The 18,818-nt window shown below is 45.3% G+C and overlaps 1 protein-coding gene across 16 annotated transcripts in view; it reads right to left on the bottom strand.

Moving 5' to 3' along the window:
• Positions 1-18,818, bottom strand: part of Patj (PATJ crumbs cell polarity complex component) — a 330,512-nt gene that overhangs the window by 106,432 nt on the left and 205,262 nt on the right. For all 16 annotated transcript variants that reach the window (XM_076564536.1, XM_042271444.2, XM_076564541.1 and 13 more), the window contains one exon: positions 885-957. In XM_076564536.1, the coding sequence (XP_076420651.1) occupies positions 885-957 (73 nt within the window). The remainder of the gene's footprint in view (positions 1-884; positions 958-18,818) is intronic.

The raw sequence follows: 18,818 nt of genomic DNA, 5'->3' as shown, positions 1-18,818 counted from the left end.
CCACAATCTCTTTGTGCTAGGCACTGAGCCCAGGGCCTAGTGCATGTCAGGCACAGATCCAGGCACAGGCAGGTTACATTTCCAGACCCTTTGAGGTCTTAAAATTAAAAACAAACAAACAAACAAACAAAAACCCTAGTGTTGGCAAGACTGCTGAAACCCCAATGATGGAAACTGTTTATTGCTACAAATTTTTAAGACAATAACTGGTCACAACAGATAAAAATTGTAACTGAGCAGCTTCTGCTTCAATCGTGACTGGTCTTGCCTGGGTTCAGAGATGGCGCTAGTAAAGCACCCCTCAGGTGTGTATGTGAGGATGTTTGCAGAGACAGTGGACAATGGAGGAGAAACCGAGAGAGAGCCGGCAGTCATCCATGAGGCTGAGTGTCCGGAAGGAAAAGGAAGAGGGAGACACCAGCCCACAGGTACAAGTGCCATTCCTCCTGACATGTTCTGTCATTGCTGTGGTGTCCTGAGGATGAGTCCAGCTGTTTCTGTCTTTCGTTGCAGACTCACACCAACCATTCCCCAAGGGCTTGACCTTCAGCCAAGGTGGACTACACTGCAGTCCCCTTGTTCTGAGGCTTCCAGCTTCATGGATGGAGCAGCTGCAGGCTTCTCTGGGTTTTGAGTATATAAATGACCACTGCTAGATCATCCAATAGATCTGAGGAACTTTGTAACTCTGAAGAGGTAATACCAGTGAGTTGATTCTAATACATTTATTCAACAATGCTTTATATACTTTCTATATCTCAAATGCTTTCTATCTTAGACATGAGAATTTGCTAGTTAAGAGATATTATGTGGCTAAAAATAAAAAAGTAAGGTTTTATGGAAATGATGAAAAATTCTGAGTGCATTTCTCTGAACAGCTTTACCTCAACAGGTGACGGGGAGGTCGATGGTAACAGGAAGGGAGCGACGGCCATCTGATGGACTGCATCTTCGTTTCTGTGAAATGTCACACAGGAAGAATCAGTACTTGAAAACGGTTACGTTCCTGACTCAAATTACAAGTACTGCCTTAATTCTTAGTTCAAAATGTGCATACAACACCACAGAATTAAACATGTATAAGGAGATCTAGCATGCAAAGCTATCACACAAAGACAAGCTGCTACACTTGAGAGATACTCAGATACAGTTACTAATAACAAAGAATGATGATGCTAGGAGGTAGTAAATCTGGCCTAGGACGTCTGATGCTGTAGAAGATAATTTTGGAAAACTGTCAACTCTTTCGGCACTGTGGAATGTCAATTTTTCCAATGACTGTACACAGCCTCTAGGTCCCACTCATGTCTACAGCGTAGTGTTCTTTGAACTGGAAATATCCCCAGCCGCCTCATTTGTCTTCAAACTTTGCTCCATGAATGAAGGATGTCAAGATAACATCTATACAGGCCCTACACGGCAGACTGTGAGAAGGAGTGATGGATGGGAGCAGAGCTCCAGAAGGACAATGCCTGTGGTCATGCGAATGCTGCTGTCATCTTAAATGAGCAGAGCAGGGAGGAGCCGGCATGTAATCAGCAGGGGGACAGGTGCACAGCCATGGCTAAAATGTCAGTTCTGATGATCTGGCTCATTTCTGTGTTACCAACAGACAGTAGGCAGTGCTTTGTGGGAGATCATGACTGTCATACACTCTTCACCCATCATGCAGGACCAATATAATTAAGCTACGATTTACTTATGTGAAGTCTTATCTTTCACAAATAAAAGCATGAAAACTCACACAGATGCTTTCTGCTTAACACAGGAAAGCTGGTGATGTAGTTCAATGCTAGAACATTTGCTGACTATATATGAGGGCCTGACTTCAACCCTAGCAGTAAAAAGGGCAAAATAAATAAACATAAGACCCCGCATGTCTTTCCACATAGAAAGGTGATTTACCTGACTTGGCAGCTGGTTAACAACAAGTCCCTTGGTCCATGCCATCCCTGCTTTAGACCTTAGTCATAGTCACGCTACGTTCCTGCAAGGCCTACCTTCAGTCAATTGATAAATACCTCCCCATACTTCTCCAGTACAATTCAATAACCTCCACAAGATGACTGGCTCCTCTAACAAAGGCCACGTTTACCTTGTCTACATCGACATAGCCAACTTGGTCTTCTCCTGAGCTCAGCATTTGCATTTCCCCCCTTTACTGTTCTCTACGGCATGTCTGACAAGCATCTTGAGAAAACAGAACTCGCTCTTCCACTCCGTCTCCAGATTGCTCCATAGCTTATTCTCGCCTGAGTGCTCATGAAGACTTGCCCTCCTGGTCAACCGGGAACTAAGAGTCTTGGAAAATTTAATCTGCCAGTGTGCTTTGATCATAAGCACCCCCATGACTCTCTCACCCCTTCCTCACCACTGCACCTTTCTTCTTCCCAGTGAGCCCCTCTCCTACCTTCATGCCTATCCATGTGCCCAACTGCATTTAGTTAGGGTCACTCGCATGAGCAGAGGTGAGAACGGAGAGTCTTTCTAGAAAAACCTCATCTCTCAGTGGTATTTCCAATCCATGAACAAGTCTTATGACTCTGTGTTCAAAATACATCTTAAACCTTCTCACTGCTTCCCAGCCTACCCTACGTGTTGGCCACCACCATTTCCCACCCTGATCCAAGAGAGCTTTTTATTTGATTTCCCGTCTTATGTTTCTCAGCATTTTCACTGAAGTCCATTCTTCCCACAGCAAAGTTGTTACGGTTTCAATAGATGAATCCGACTACATTAATCACCACCCTTGCCTTCTCCTTGTTGTCATCATCCTCTTCTGTTTTGAAACCATCTCATGTAGTCAGGCTGTCCTTAAACTTCCTACATAGAGGAAGATGACCATGAACTTTTGACCTTCCTTCCTAAGGTTATTATATTTCCGATTCTGGCTTTAAATTTTCCTCTAGCTTCTTATTACATTGAGGAGGCAGCTACTGTGTTACTCGTGGGAGGAACCCACCTCTAGTTGTAGGGCTTTGGAGAAATCACTTCTCAAAAGTTCTTGTTTCTAGACTGTTAATAGAAGCAGACTGAACTATCAGAATCCTAAGCTAGTGAATATTCTTTGGGAAATGAGGCAGAGTATTAGGAAATGAAGGGGTTGGGAAGATGGCTAAGTTGATAAAGCACTTGCCACACAAGCCTCAGGACCTGAGTTCAGATCCCCAGCATCCAAGTAAAAGTTCGTGCCTGTAATCTGCTGGGAAGGCAGAGACAGGTGATCCCTGGAGCTCCATGGGCAGTCAGCCTAGAAGAACTGGCAAGTTCTAGGTTCAATGAGAGACTCTGTCTCAAAGAAATAAAGTGGAGAATGATAGAAGAAACACTCAACACTGACCTCTTGCCTCCAACTGCATGCACAGACACCTGTGTAATATATATATATATATATATATATATATATATATATATATATATAAAAATATATGTACACACATTTTTTAAAAGTATAGGTGTCATTTCTCATTTTGTCCCTGTTTTGGATTGTCCAGTACTTGAACCAAATCAAAACAAATGTGAGAAAAATCAACATCTAGAAACATGTGTTATAGAACATGAAGGATTTATTTTTCCTGACAGCATTACTGATGCCTTGAATACACAGTATTAGAAGACTACAATCACAGGACTCCAATCCATTCTTCAGTAGCTGCTCACACACAGAAAAAGCAATCAGGTAACATGGAGCAAGTAATTTTTCCTATGGAATAACACAGCACACCTCAATGAAGCTTTGAGCAAAAAGCCACTGGGACATAGCTGCTCCAGATGTGGAGCTTACAGGGCAGGGCACACTGGGAAGTAGTTAGCTAGATGGCCTTTACTTTCTCTCCTAAAGGCTATGAGCTTTGAAAACATGGCTGCCCATTATTTCAAGGTCATGATTAATTGTCTCAGGACAGCTTAAATCAGGTAAGCTATCTCTTTAAAATTTAATGATTTTCCACAAATTAGTATGATTTCAATGCCATTTAAAGTCCACTAGTCTTTCTTTAAATCTCACATCGTAGAAAACCTACAGTTACTCTTAATGGGCAGAATAAGTTATAGTTCATAGACTTTTATAATCCACTTAATAGTGACTGTTCACAAAGCCACATCCAGCTGTGGAGAGTGGCATTGTAGTGGTTTCTAAGAGTAGACACAGGAGAAGGAAACCAGAAAAGGACTGACACCGCAGATGAGCAGTGGGCCAGGTGATGTCATTGTCACCCCAGACGAGCAGTGGGCCAGGGACTCCTGCAGACTTCCGGCCCTCAACAGTCTAAGATCTCGTAAGGAGTCAAATCTGTCTGCTTTATAATCAAGCTTTTAAACAACAGTGGAAGGTTCTTAGGCACCCATATGAGATACCATCTGGAGCGGCAGTTGTTTGTGTTTTTATAATTATCTTAAACACAGAGAGAGAGAGAGAGAGAGAGAGAGAGAGAGAGAGAGAGAGAGAGAGAGAGAGAGAGAATATGAAGCTCCACCACAGATAACAGTGAGAACTTCAGGGTACATTTCCCTGTGGATACTGCAGTAACCCCAATCCCTGGGGACTAAGTCTGAAGATACCTATTGGATGCCTAAGACCAAAGTAACAGACCCACCTTATACTCAGTTTTCATACATGGTGTTCTAGTGATAAAAACACTGATCTGTTGCTGTGATAAAAACACTGACCAAAAGAAATTTAGGGGAGGAAGGGATTTATTTGTTTTACACTTCCAGGACACACTGAGGAAGTCAGGGCAGGAACCTGAGCAGGAGTTTGAAGCAGAAACCGTGGAGAAATGCTCTTTGCTGGCTCATGCCTAGCTAGCTTCCTTACAAAATGCAGGACCACTTACTTGGGGATGGTGCTGCCCACAGGGGGCTAGGCCTTCCTATGTCAATTAACAACTAAGACACGCCTACAGACACGCCCCACAGGCCAGTCTGACCTGGGAAATCCCTCACTTGAAATTCCCTTCTCAGATGACTCTGTGTCAAGCTGACAGTTAGAGGTAACTAGGACATGAGTATCTGGATGGGTTCTATACAGACACAGTGAGAATTAACACAACACAGGGCAGTAACAGGCACTGTTATGTGAGTAGGCTAGTATCTCAAAGAGCAAACAATGTCAATACTTGCAGACACTGGTTATCAGCCAGGTAACTGAGACCATGGCTAACGGGCAGGAAATGCCCATCCTGCACCTGCTGTGCCCTATGACAACTGCTTGAGCTGTTCTTTCTTCCACTACAAGCATAGGGATGGCATTTTATGTCTTTGGAATCCCAGCTGATAGCAAGAGAGTGTGCACACTAGTGTCTACGGAATGAGTGACCTTAGAAAGCATGAAGGAAGTGTGATTAAGCTAAGTCCTGTGCTTTCTAACCTGCTTCCATGGGTCAATGACAACAGGCTGCTTGTAGCCAGACAGTAATCAGCACTTCCCCACATGAAGGAAATTCTGTGGCGTATGTCCAGCTCATTGGCAACACCTGGATGGTATATTACATCCACACTAGATAACACAGACATCCTGCCTCAATATGAGTGTATGGAGCAGGGCAACCAAATTCTCCAATCCAGAGACTCTCATTTTAGAGCAGATAGACAGAGCTCAGTGGTGTGTCATTAAGACACTACCAAAAGCAATTCTCCAGCTACTGCAGGGATTGGCAACTACCCTGTGTGGACATCTCTAGCGATGCCTTCTCTTCAGAAGTCTTAGTGGATTCCTGTTGACAATCAGCGAGATGTCTCTGCACTCTCCTAACAGTGTCTCCCATTTTTTGTCAAGGCAGAGTCTCCCATATCCTCTAACTCACCAGCCGAGAATGACTCTGAACTTCGGACCCTCCTGATGCCACCCTCCAAGTGCAGGGGTTACAGTCTTCCACTAGGACCATTAGTTTATACAGTACTGGGATAGAACCCAGGGCTTTATGCATGCTAGGCAAGTAGTTTACAAACTGAGCTACACCCCGGCCTGTCTTCCTTTTAATTTAAGCTGGTTACAGTTTAATTAGTTGAAGCTCAATGATATCGCTCATTTTATTTTGAATATGTACATATATTTGACACATGTTTACAATATGAATATAAAAATGAATAAAACATGATTGCTGCCTTGATGATATCAGCAATTAGCGAGGACTACAGCAAACAAACAGAAAATTACAATTGTAGAATCGCTACCCTGGGGCTGTCAGTTTAGCTTTTTTCAATAGGCTATTAAGAACACTACCAATTCACTCTCTTATTCGTAGAATATATTTATAGCAAAATATATTTTGGATCCTGATTTAAATTCTTTGTTAAAAAATACACTTATGGGGCTGGGGAGCTCCCCAGCTCAGGGGGTAGGAGTACTTGCTTGATCTACAAGTATAATGATCTGAGTTCAAATCCCCAGCACCCACACAAAAAGTTGGGTGTGGCTGTGCATGCCTGCAACCCTAACGTTGAGGAGTAGAGAGTTCTAAGAGCTTACAGCCGCCAGCCTAGTTCAAATAGCAAGCTTCCAGTTCATTGAAAACCCTGTCTTAAGGCAACAGGGTAGCGGATGTTATTCTGTGTTGGGCAGTGGGGAGCTGTGAGGTGATGGTTTTGTGGTGCATGTATGTTTCATGCAGAGGCCAGAGCAGCACACAAGCAAATACATGCACCACACCCACATCACACCCACAGAAATGCACCGGCATCAAAGCCATGCAGTCTGGATTAGGCAGAGTGCTCAGAAGGCTCTGAGGTTCCTTCCCTTGTCCACACAGCAGTGAAGGTGGGTCTGTGAATTTACTGGCACCGTCAGCTTATGTTAAGTGCACAGCTGACTTCAGGATAAGGGAGATTACCTGACAGTTCCTGAACTAATTATGAGAAGCCATTAGAGAAACGTCCTGTCTCAGAAATGCAGTGTCCTGGCCCCTTAATCAGACTGTTTACGTGAATTCTAAGCTGAAGGAAATTCCTCCTGGAACACCTTGATCTCAGGGTTGAGGGGGCTGCCTGAGGAGGAGGAGGGACTGGGCACACCCCAACCTGAGCCAGCAAGGAAACAGTTTTAATAAGAGGGAGTTCACAAGAGAATCGTCCCCACAGCCCACACACTCAAGACTCACTAACCCTGATTCTACCTTGTGAGACCCTGAGTAAAAAACCTACCTCCTGTCCAGATCTCAGAACCCATCAGCCAACAGGTGGGGGTGCTGTGAGCCACTGAATTTGGAGTGATGCAAAATATATGATACAAAAAGAGAAAACTGTGATACTTTTTTCTTTCTATCTATCTATCTATCTATCTATCTATCTATCTATCTATCTATCTATCTATCTATCTATCTTTTTTTTAAAGATTTATTTATTTATTATGTATACAGTGTTCTGCCCGCATGTATGTCTGCAGGCCAGAAGAGGGCACCAGATCTCATTATAGATGGTTGTGAGCCACCATGTGGTTGCTGGGAATTGAACTCAGGACCTCTGAAGGAGCAGTCAGTGCTCTTAACCTCTGAGCCATCTCTCCAGGGCCCATATCTAGCTATTTTAAAGTCAAGGTTTCACTACATAGCTTATGAGGGCTCAGAGCTCACTATGTGGCCAGGCTGGCCTTGAACTATAAAGTTTTCTGCCTCAGCCTCCTGGTTGTTGGAATAACAGGCATTTGTCACCAACTTGGAATCCATGGTCAGTAGAAATAGCATTTGAGTGCTTACTGTATACCTTTTAAACTAGAAGGTCTCTGTGTGGTAGCTAGAATTTTCTTCATCTTCTCTTTACGTGCCGGTGAAGCAATCCGCCAAGGTTACGAATCACAAGAGGGCTGATTCAAAAACCATGGTCTGGTTTCAGAACTTCCTCTCATAACCATTGCACTAAGTGTCCTCACCTGCCCCAGAGCCACAGATGTCCTCTTCTCTCAGAGGCTCAAGTTAACCAGACCTACCCTGGGGAAATTTCTACAGGGCCACAGTTTTCTCTTAAGTCCATTTCCTAAACTTCCTAAGGGAACACAGTGTTCCAAGCTTGTTCACTCTACCAGCTGCAGTCTCCCTGATCATCATATTTACATTGTCCACCCTTTGTGTGGATATAATGGCCAACACATGCTTAAAATGTTACTATTTTAAATAGCATGTGGCAGGGCAAGCAGTAAACAACACAGCAGAGCATAATTCCCTCAGTTACCTGATCGCAGTTACAAGGCTGCTCCTAAGTTCCTCTGGCGTGCACTCCTCTTCTCTTGGCAGGCCAGGTCAGTAATCAACTAACTGTTCTTTTTCTACTTTGATGATCATGGAAAGACAAGCTGACATGGAATGTCTGTTCACTGACATTGCACAGGGTGATCAGGGTGAATTGGAAAGGCCTGAATTTTTGCTGAATTTTGATGGGGATATAACATGACAAAGAAATAAATCTTTGGCATTAAAAATTATTAAAGTGGTGGCACATGCCTTTAATCTCAGCACTCAGGAAGCAGAGGCAGGCAGATCTCTGTGAGTTTTAGGCCAGCTTGGTCTACAAAGCAAGTTTTAGGACACCCAGGACTATTATACAGAGAAACCCTGTCTTGAAAAACAAACCAAACTAACTAACTGACTGACTGACTAGACAGACAGACAGACAGACAGACAGACAGATAGTAAAGGGATGGAGAGATGGCTCAGCAGTTAAGAACACTGCTTTTCCATAGGACCCAAGTGGGATTCTCAGAACCCACCTGGAGGCTTACAACTGCTTGTAACTGAAATGCTCTTCTGGCTTCTGCAGGCACTAGGCATGCACACGGTACACAGACATACATGCAGTCAAAATACCCACACACATGAAATACGATAACAATTATTTTATTTGTTAATATTTCTAGCATGTATGTATATATGTGCACATGGGAGGTTAGAGGACAGCCGAGGAGTTGGTTCTATATTCTGCCTTCATGTGAGTTCTGGAGATTGAACTCAGGTCATCAGACCTGTGTGACAAGCACCTTTTCTTTTCTTTTTTTGGGGGGTTACTTTAGGCTACTATTTGTTACAGAAGCATAGCTGATTCCATCCTGTGACAAACATGCTGTATATCATTTTGTAGAAGAATAATTTAGAAGATCATGCTTATGCCTTATTCTTAATACTTAAAAATTAGAAATGCTTACATATAGGAAAATGGATCAACAAACTTTTGTACATTCACAGAATGGAATATTACTCAGTAGTTACAGAAACAAATTTGGATAACTACCACTGGCCTGGACCAGCAGGTCAGTCTTCAGCGGCAGGGTCCTAAGTGGAAGGGTCAGGAGATGAGAACATAAAGGGGATGGGAAGGCTGGGGTCAGGAGATGAGAACATAAAGGGGATGGGAAGGCTGGGTCAGGAGATGAGAACAGGGATGGGAAGGCTGGGATCAGGAGATGAGAACATAAAGGGGATGGGAAGGCTGGGGTCAGGAGATGAGAACATAAAGGGGATGGGAAGGCTGGGGTCAGGAGATGAGAACATAAAGGGGATGGGAAGGCTGGGGTCAGGAGATGAGAACATAAGGGGGATGGGAAGGCTGGGGTCAGGAGATGAGAACATAAAGGGGATGGGAAGGCTGGGGTCAGGAGATGAGAACATAAAGGGGATGGGAAGGCTGGGTCAGGAGATGAGAACATAAAGGGGATGGGAAGGCTGGGTCAGGAGATGAGAACAGGGATGGGAAGGCTGGGGTCAGGAGATGAGAACATAAAGGGGATGGGAAGGCTGGGGTCAGGAGATGAGAACATAAAGGGGATGGGAAGGCTGGGGTCAGGAGATGAGAACAGGGATGGGAAGGCTGGGGTCAGGAGATGAGAACAGGGATGGGAAGGCTGGGGTCAGGAGATGAGAACATAAGGGGGATGGGAAGGCTGGGTCAGGAGATGAGAACAGGGATGGGAAGGCTGGGGTCAGGAGATGAGAACAGGGATGGGAAGGCTGGGGTCAGGAGATGAGAACATAAAGGGGATGGGAAGGCTGGGGTCAGGAGATGAGAACATAAAGGGGATGGGAAGGCTGGGTCAGGAGATGAGAACATAAAGGGGATGGGAAGGCTGGGGTCAGGAGATGAGAACATAAGGGGGATGGGAAGGCTGGGTCAGGAGATGAGAACATAAAGGGGATGGGAAGGCTGGGTCAGGAGATGAGAACATAAAGGGGATGGGAAGGCTGGGGTCAGGAGATGAGAACAGGGATGGGAAGGCTGGGGTCAGGAGATGAGAACATAAAGGGGATGGGAAGGCTGGGGTCAGGAGATGAGACATAAAGGGGGATGGGAAGGCTGGGTCAGGAGATGAGAACAGGGATGGGAAGGCTGGGGTCAGGAGATGAGAACAGGGATGGGAAGGCTGGGGTCAGGAGATGAGAACATAAAGGGGATGGGAAGGCTGGGGTCAGGAGATGAGAACATAAAGGGGATGGGAAGGCTGGGTCAGGAGATGAGAACATAAAGGGGATGGGAAGGCTGGGTCAGGAGATGAGAACAGGGATGGGAAGGCTGGGGTCAGGAGATGAGAACAGGGATGGGAAGGCTGGGGTCAGGAGATGAGAACATAGGGGGATGGGAAGGCTGGGTCAGGAGATGAGAACATAAAGGGGATGGGAAGGCTGGGGTCAGGAGATGAGAACATAAAGGGGATGGGAAGGCTGGGGTCAGGAGATGAGAACATAAAGGGGATGGGAAGGCTGGATCAGGAGATGAGAACAGGGATGGGAAGGCTGGGGTCAGGAGATGAGAACAGGGATGGGAAGGCTGGGTCAGGAGATGAGAACATAAAGGGGATGGGAAGGCTGGGGTCAGGAGATGAGAACAGGGATGGGAAGGCTGGGGTCAGGAGATGAGAACAGGGATGGGAAGGCTGGGGTCAGGAGATGAGAACATAAGGGGGATGGGAAGGCTGGGTCAGGAGATGAGAACATAAAGGGGATGGGAAGGCTGGGGTCAGGAGATGAGAACATAGGGGGATGGGAAGGCTGGGGTCAGGAGATGAGAACATAAAGGGGATGGGAAGGCTGGGTCAGGAGATGAGAACATAAAGGGGATGGGAAGGCTGGGGTCAGGAGATGAGAACATAAAGGGGATGGGAAGGCTGGGATCAGGAGATGAGAACAGGGATGGGAAGGCTGGGGTCAGGAGATGAGAACATAAAGGAGATGGGAAGGCTGGGTCAGGAGATGAGAACATAAAGGGGATGGGAAGGCTGGGGTCAGGAGATGAGAACATAAAGGGGATGGGAAGGCTGGGATCAGGAGATGAGAACAGGGATGGGAAGGCTGGGGTCAGGAGATGAGAACATAAAGGAGATGGGAAGGCTGGGTCAGGAGATGAGAACATAAAGGGGATGGGAAGGCTGGGGTCAGGAGATGAGAACATAAAGGGGATGGGAAGGCTGGGGTCAGGAGATGAGAACATAAAGGGGATGGGAAGGCTGGATCAGGAGATGAGAACAGGGATGGGAAGGCTGGGGTCAGGAGATGAGAACAGGGATGGGAAGGCTGGGTCAGGAGATGAGAACATAAAGGGGATGGGAAGGCTGGGGTCAGGAGATGAGAACAGGGATGGGAAGCCTGGGGTCAGGAGATGAGAACAGGGATGGGAAGGCTGGGGTCAGGAGATGAGAACATAAAGGGGATGGGAAGGCTGGGGTCAGGAGATGAGAACATAAAGGGGATGGGAAGGCTGGGATCAGGAGGTCTTGCAAAGCTGATGGCTCATGCAAGCACAGAACAAGTCCGGCATCGAATCTACTATCTCTAGGAGACAAATGGTGTCAGTGGAGGGCTGTCACACATGGGATGAAGTCGGCAGGAGGCTAACCAGGCAATGCTGCACACGGGGACACAGGACCTATCACGGTGTCCCAGATCGAGTGAACAGCGGTCTAACTCAGGGCTAACTCCAGTCTCTTCAGGGGGAAAAGCCAAGTTCCCAAGAACAAAACCTCACATCCTTTGAAGCCAGGGCCCCAGCCCCTCTCATCCTCTCCTTGCTCTGGTCCCTCCCTCTGGTCAGTAGATTCAGATTTGAAGGGATCCAGGTGTATTTGGGGTATGGATAATATTAAAATATTGTTTTATGTTGTTTTACTTTATTAAAAGGCCGGCTTTGGAGTGGACTATGGCTCTCCCTTTCCTGACCCAAACATGCTTGTTTAAAAGTGTCCCCCCCCCCCCCCCCCCCGGAATCTCTGTTCTGAGTCAGCCAGTCATCCGACTCTGAGACAGGCAGAGGGAGAGCGGAACAGAACAGCCCAGGAGAAGATGTAATATGCTTTTGAACAGCTGAAAAGGAGGCTGTTCCCAGTGGGAGTTACTGCTGCGTATCTCGTACTCCTCTTCTTGGTTTCATTAACTCTCTAAAACTTTTAAAGTATAAACTTAATTTCAAGATTTGTAAGGCTGTTGTGTAAACTTTCTGTACCTCAAGATTTGTAAGTTTATTTGGTATGGTTAAAGATCTGTAAAATCTGTAACAAAAAGTTAGCTTAAAACTTATGACAAGGGGCTGGAGAGATGGCGGTCAGGAGCACAGTGTACTCTTCCAGAGGACCTGGGTTCAATTCCCAGCACCCACATGACAGCTCACAGCTATCTGGGGATTTCAGACCCTCACATGGACATACATGCAGGCAAAACACCAGTGCACAGAAAAAAAAAATCATTAAAAAAACAACTTCTAACAAAAGGGTTGGTAAAGATCTATACATAGGTAATCTTAGTTTGCTAATTCATGCTTGTATGTAATTTGGAATCAACGCTTTTGTTGATTTTGTTTCAAAAATAGATGTTTTTTAAAAAAGAGAAAGTAAATAGCATCTGTATGGCTTGGTGCCATCTTGGCTAAGACTCCATCAGGATGGAAGCACCCCATGGGGCAGGCAGGCATCTTGGCTGATGACCTCGGAAGTGACATTGTGACTGGCAGACATCTTTACTAAGGTTAAAGAGAGTGCATGCCCTGTGGCTTCACCATCCTGACTGAGGTAAACTAAGTAAGGCAGCACCCATAAAGCTTCTTAGTCCTCCTGAACCTCTTCTCATCATTGTATCTACTTTTTAAACTAAGGAGGCAACAGCAGGTCCCCAGGATATTTTGGATTAGCATGGGCTTTTGTATGATGATTTTTGTCCTGAAAGTAAAAATCTTAGATAAAAAAAAGACGTATGCTTAATAAGGTAGGCTTAATCAAGGTTAATAAATTCCAAAGGTTATAAAGTTCTACTCAGGTTAATAGATGTCTGTCTGATCACTTATGTCCTTGGTAACTGTGTTCAACACCAATATTCTAGAAAATTTTAGATAAGAAACAATGTATGTTTGATAAATAAGGTTTATAAATACCTAAGGTCTATTCAGGCTAGCAGAAACTGACTTGAACATATATGGATAGCCTTTGTGTCTTGGCTAACTTTGTGAAGTTTTAGCTATTTGGATAAACTAACAATGCTATTCAATAAAGGTACAGTATAAAAGGATCAGAAAGATAAGGTTCCCAAGTCATTCTGTGGATGGTATATATGGTTTTAAGTTTTATTTTGCTGCTAAAGGATTTTTAATTAAATCTTCAATTCAAAATTTTAAGGCTAAAACTTAACGAGGATAAAAGTATAAAATCCTAATTTTGTAAAAGCTGCTAACTTGTTGTAAACTGTTAAAGATAACTAAGACATGCAAGTTACCGGTCAGTCACCTCGTAAATGATCAGATTCTTTAATGTGCTCAGAACTAAGCTTGCAGTCACGTTAAGTGCATTTTATTTATAGGGACAAACTTTATTTAACCTTTTGTATAAGTTATCAAGGATAAGCCTGAAGCAAGTAACTAAAAACAAGTAAAGTTTGTTTAAAATTAGGTATACTTAATAGACTAGATGATGGACCTCAAACTCAGAGATCTACTGAAAATGGCGTTTAAAATGTTTAATGAAAAACCCCTTCCTATGACAGACAATAATGCCAGCCCTTAGAAGTAGCCCCAAGGCCCCTTCCAAAGAAGATGAAGGGACACAGACAAGTCCTCCTGGAGTGTAGTAACACTAACCATTTGGCAAGGACATGCCCCATGCCTCACCTGCCACCAGGATCCTGCCAGAACTGTGGACAAGCAGGACACAGGAGAATTAGCTGCCCCTCTTTGCCTTGCCAAGGTAGGCCAGTCTCTCATCCATAGGAAAGTCACCCAGACCTTCTGGGCCTAGCAGCTTAAGGTTGATGGCAGTCAAAGACTGACACTTCCCTGACCCCCACCCCCAAAGAAACCACCAGAACATGATAACATGGTGGAGCTTAGGGCACTTGTCCAGGTGGGCAACTCACTATAATTTTAATTGATACAAAGGACATCTGGATTATGCTTCATACTCACATTTATCCTTCTCAGATTTCTGATGCTGTTGATGGCTAACTAGAGCTCTACCATTTTAGCCAGCTTCCCCCTCCACCCTCCCAACCCCCCCCCTGTAGAAATTGGGCCTTGCATTTTCTAGGGCTACTAGGTCTGCTGAGAAAGACAAACTCACAGTTTACCTTGCTAACAGGCTTCATACTGAAAGAAATATACTCCCCAAACAGGTTTCAATGTAAAACAAACTCAAGCTCTCATGTTGCTGTTACTAACTAAAATTGTATTTTTTACCATTCCATTTTTTAAGGGAACTTTTTTGCAATGACTGCTCTAGTAAGTCAACCATCTGTGTCTCATGGCAAAAAACTGGAATGAAAAGGAAAAAAAGAACCAAAGTTTATGCAAGTTGTGAGAGTCTAAGAAATAATTTAAGGTATGTAAATGCAAACTATAAAGGTCTGAGGAAATGATGTAAGCTAAATAGAAAATGTTTCAGATTTCTTTCCCTCACACTATGCTATAATTATATTAAGTTCAAAGTTTTAACATTAATCAATGAAGTTCTGATAAGCTATTAATCTAGCCCTGGTAAACCACTGACTATTATTATCATAGTCACAAGCTCAAAATTTAAATTTCCTTTGGTTGTTTTCAAAATATAGTCTTAAAAGTGTTTCTCACTGTGCTAAAAACATTTCTGTCCTTCCTTGCTTTCTTCCCTCTTTCCTTCCTTCCTTCTTTCCTATCTATCTATCTATCTATCTATCTATCTATCTATCTATCTATCCATCCATCCATCCATCCATCCATCCATCCATCCATCCATCCATCCATCCATCTATCCATCCATTCACCCATCCATCCATCCACCCATCCAATCTACACCCTGTCTGTCTGTCTGTCTGCCTGCCTGCCTGTCCGTCCGTCCATCCATCCATCCATCCATCCATCCATCCATCCATCCATCCATCCACCCACCCACCCACCCACCCACCCATCCATCCATCCATCCATCCATCCATCCATCCATCCATCCAATCTACACCCAGTCCCCCCGGACAGAGAAGAGTGTTCATGTTTTTAACCCCGAATCATATGTTGAGTCCCTAAGCTTTTGCTCTGGTTCAAAGGCACCGTCTGCTCCAGCTGTTTACAGACTTGTCAACTGTCTTTCCTACAATGAGGATTTCAGTGCAGACTATAACAGTGGTAATGCTGATATATCTAAAACTTTTATTTTTCTTTGTAAACTTAAAAAACTCATGCAGGCTTCAGGGAGTTGTGACTTGGATTCACCTGTCACAGGTTAAATGGATCCCATGTACATACTCTTGTCACGTCAGTCATCAGCCTAAGCTTTCCCACGGACCGCCTATTCATGAGGGTGGGCTCTCTCTTCCCCCTAGTCTTGGGACTCCTTCCACTGCCCCAACTGCCAGGACCACAGTTTCAAGTGTATACCCAAGATAAAGGTTTTCCCCTGGGTGCCTTAACTTTATCTGTCCCTACTCTATATCTGTCCCAGCAGATTTCCAGTCAACTGAAGACTACAAACTGCTCCAAACATGCCAGCCTTGGTGATCCTGTGGAACTAGTGAGCCCTAGACTTGCTGAATGCTGATGTAAACCAAATACTTCTGATGGAATTTCCTACTGCCTTGGACCAGCATTCCAGATCACTCCAAAGTATCCTGCATTTTGCTAGCCCCAGATGGTACTGTAGGGGGTAGCCATTCCAGCTTTGGTCTGGAAGTTCCAACCCCCACTGAGGTTTTGGTAACTATCACGCCCACAAGGCGGGGCCAAGGGAGGGCCTAAAGACCGAGATCTGACATGCCATGCTCTCTTGTTGCTGGGAGCCCGGACGCTAGAGGTGGATGGAGGAGAGTTCTCCAGAGAACATCACCAACTACTGCTGCATCTTTCCCAGAACCCTCAACCTACCTATTCCTTCATTTGTAAGTTACACCATTAAATAAATCTCCTTTTAACTACGTGGAGTGGCCTTAATAATTTCACCAATATGGTCCAGCAGAACCTGGGCAATGAACCAGATGTCCCCTGCTGCCTCCTGGCATTCCAGCTTTCTTGGGCCCTGACGACTACCTAATTTCATTTGAGAAGCAATTACAGAAGAGAGTACGTCACCCTGATCCTCAATAAAAGGCAGGAACGTTAGGTCCAAAGGAAACTAGTTCTTTTCTACCAGATGGAGTCAATTCCCTTCTCTCTGGCAGAAGGGACAAACGGCTACCTGTGGTGTCTACTGGTATACCAGGGCCCATGCTGGCTCCGTGCTCCTTCATTATGACAAATAACCTGTTAAAAATCAGAGGGTTGATGTGTCACCTGGCCTTGTGGCCAGGGGTGGTGGTGGTAGCCGTATGTGCACTATAGAGAGGCAGCACTGGAGACTTGATGGTGGTGACAGGTGAGAGGGAGGGAGACCCACATAGTGTCATTGCTGGGGGGGGGGGGGAGATGTAGCTCAAGCAGATGCAGACTCAGCCCTGAACCTACCACATGGCTGTGGGATCCCCCTGGCTCTGGGCAACAGTGGAGGCCCAAGATGAGGAAAGGTTTGCTGTGGGATGTTCTGTATGTCCTGTGGGAGCCCTTCTTGGGTTCTTTGTGGCGTTACCCAGCAGGTCCGTATAGAGGATGATTAGGACCATGGGCCTGAGTGCAGGTGTTTGAGATGGTCTGCACTTGGCTGTGCTGGGGGATGGTCTGTATGTCAAGTTGCTCTGATTGGTTAATAAATAAAACCTGATCGGCCGTGGCTAGGCAGGAAAGATAGGCGGGACTAACAGAGAGGAGAAATAAAAGGACAGAAAGGCAGAAGGAGACGCTGCAGCCGCCGCCATGACCAGCAGCATGTGAAGACGCCAGTAAGCCACCAGCCACATGGCAAGGTATGGATGTATAGAAATGGATCAATTTAAGATAAAAGCACAGTTATCAAGATAAGGACAGTTAGCAGGAAGCCTGCCACGGCCATGCAGTTTGTAAGCAAAATAAGTCTCTGTGTTTACTTGGTTGGGTCTGAGCGGCTGTGGGACTGGCGGGTGACAGAGATTTGTCCTGACTGTGGGCAAGGCAGGAAAACTCGAGCAACAAAGGTTCACTTTCTGGATTGGACCTCCTTGAAGAACCACCATGGCCGGTGATGCCACCAGAGGCCATGTTAGTGTTGGTGGTCCATGCTGCTGCCCCGGGCCATGATGAGACCTGAGATCCATGTGGATGAATACAGTTTAAGCTGCTGTCTGATGCCCTGGTGATGTCCTCAGGCTTTGATGCCTTAAGATGATGTGAGCGACATGTGTGACCACTGAGGCCACGTTGAGGCTTGGGGCCCATGCAGCCACTGAGGGCCATGAGTGAGCCAGGAGTCCTGATACAGCCAAAGGCTGTGTTGATGTCCACGGCCTGTGTTACCACCAAAGCTCATGCACATGCCTGAGGTCAGGGCTGCCTCCTGAACCCATGCTAATGTCCCTGTGCGGAAGGAGAACTGGCCCTGCCCCTTGCTGGCCCACAACACTGCACCAGTGACACAGGTGGTGGCTTGGGGGCGGGAGAGCTGGCTCAGGCCACAGTACGACTCTCCTCCGCTAACGGCTTCTGGTGAGGATGCAGGTGGAGAAAGACACATCCTTCCTAAGGGGGCTGACCCCTAGGAATTTGACCATGCTTCAGTGAACCTATGGACAATACGAAATGAACCTTTTGGGGAAGGGGTGAGGAGGGAGGTCATGGGGGAGGGGAGGTGAACATGGGAGGATTAGGAGGTGCATGATGTGAGATTCCCAAGTAATCAATAAAAAAAAAAAAATCAGAGGGTTACAAACCTTGTAGAAAGGGTTTCTCAAGACGGGTGCTGTGATCTGACTGAAGGGCTGACTTAATGGTTACAGAATCTGACCTGGGTGAAGCAGGTTTGTTTTTTCTGTTTCACTGCTTCAGCACCCTGATGCTTACTTGTTGTCAACGTCTTCCTCCTCGTATTCCCCCAGCAGATCAAAAACAAAACAAAACAACACAACACAACACAACACAACACAACACTAGAGACACCAGAGGCCCTAAAACTAAATCCCCCACATTGACTCATTCTCCTAGAACCAGTGGGGAAGGTCGTGGGCTACTAAATTATAGTCATGCCATCTAAACTATCTTGGGAAAACCAGTCTCTGGTCACTTAGACCAGCCATAAATCCCTATAGCATGTGTCCCTGACCTAAAGGTTATGAAAACTGTTTGCGGATCATCCAGAAATTGAATCCTGTGGGAGAAGTCCTTTGATCTAGGTACACATCCTTCCCCAAACGCATCTTCCAACTAAAGTCCTCTCCTGTTGTTTTCAGGATGTTGCCATAGGCTCTTGTGTCATAAACTGTGTATTTAAATATATAAAAAGGAGAGTCAACACAGTTATAATATTAACTATAGATAAATGTGAATATATAAACATAAAT

The sequence above is a fragment of the Peromyscus maniculatus genome, chromosome 2, assembly GCF_049852395.1.
Source record: "Peromyscus maniculatus bairdii isolate BWxNUB_F1_BW_parent chromosome 2, HU_Pman_BW_mat_3.1, whole genome shotgun sequence".
NCBI classification, from domain to species: Eukaryota; Metazoa; Chordata; class Mammalia; order Rodentia; family Cricetidae; genus Peromyscus; species Peromyscus maniculatus.
Note: the sequence above shows the minus strand (reverse complement) of the source record. Positions and strands in the feature narration are given on the sequence as shown.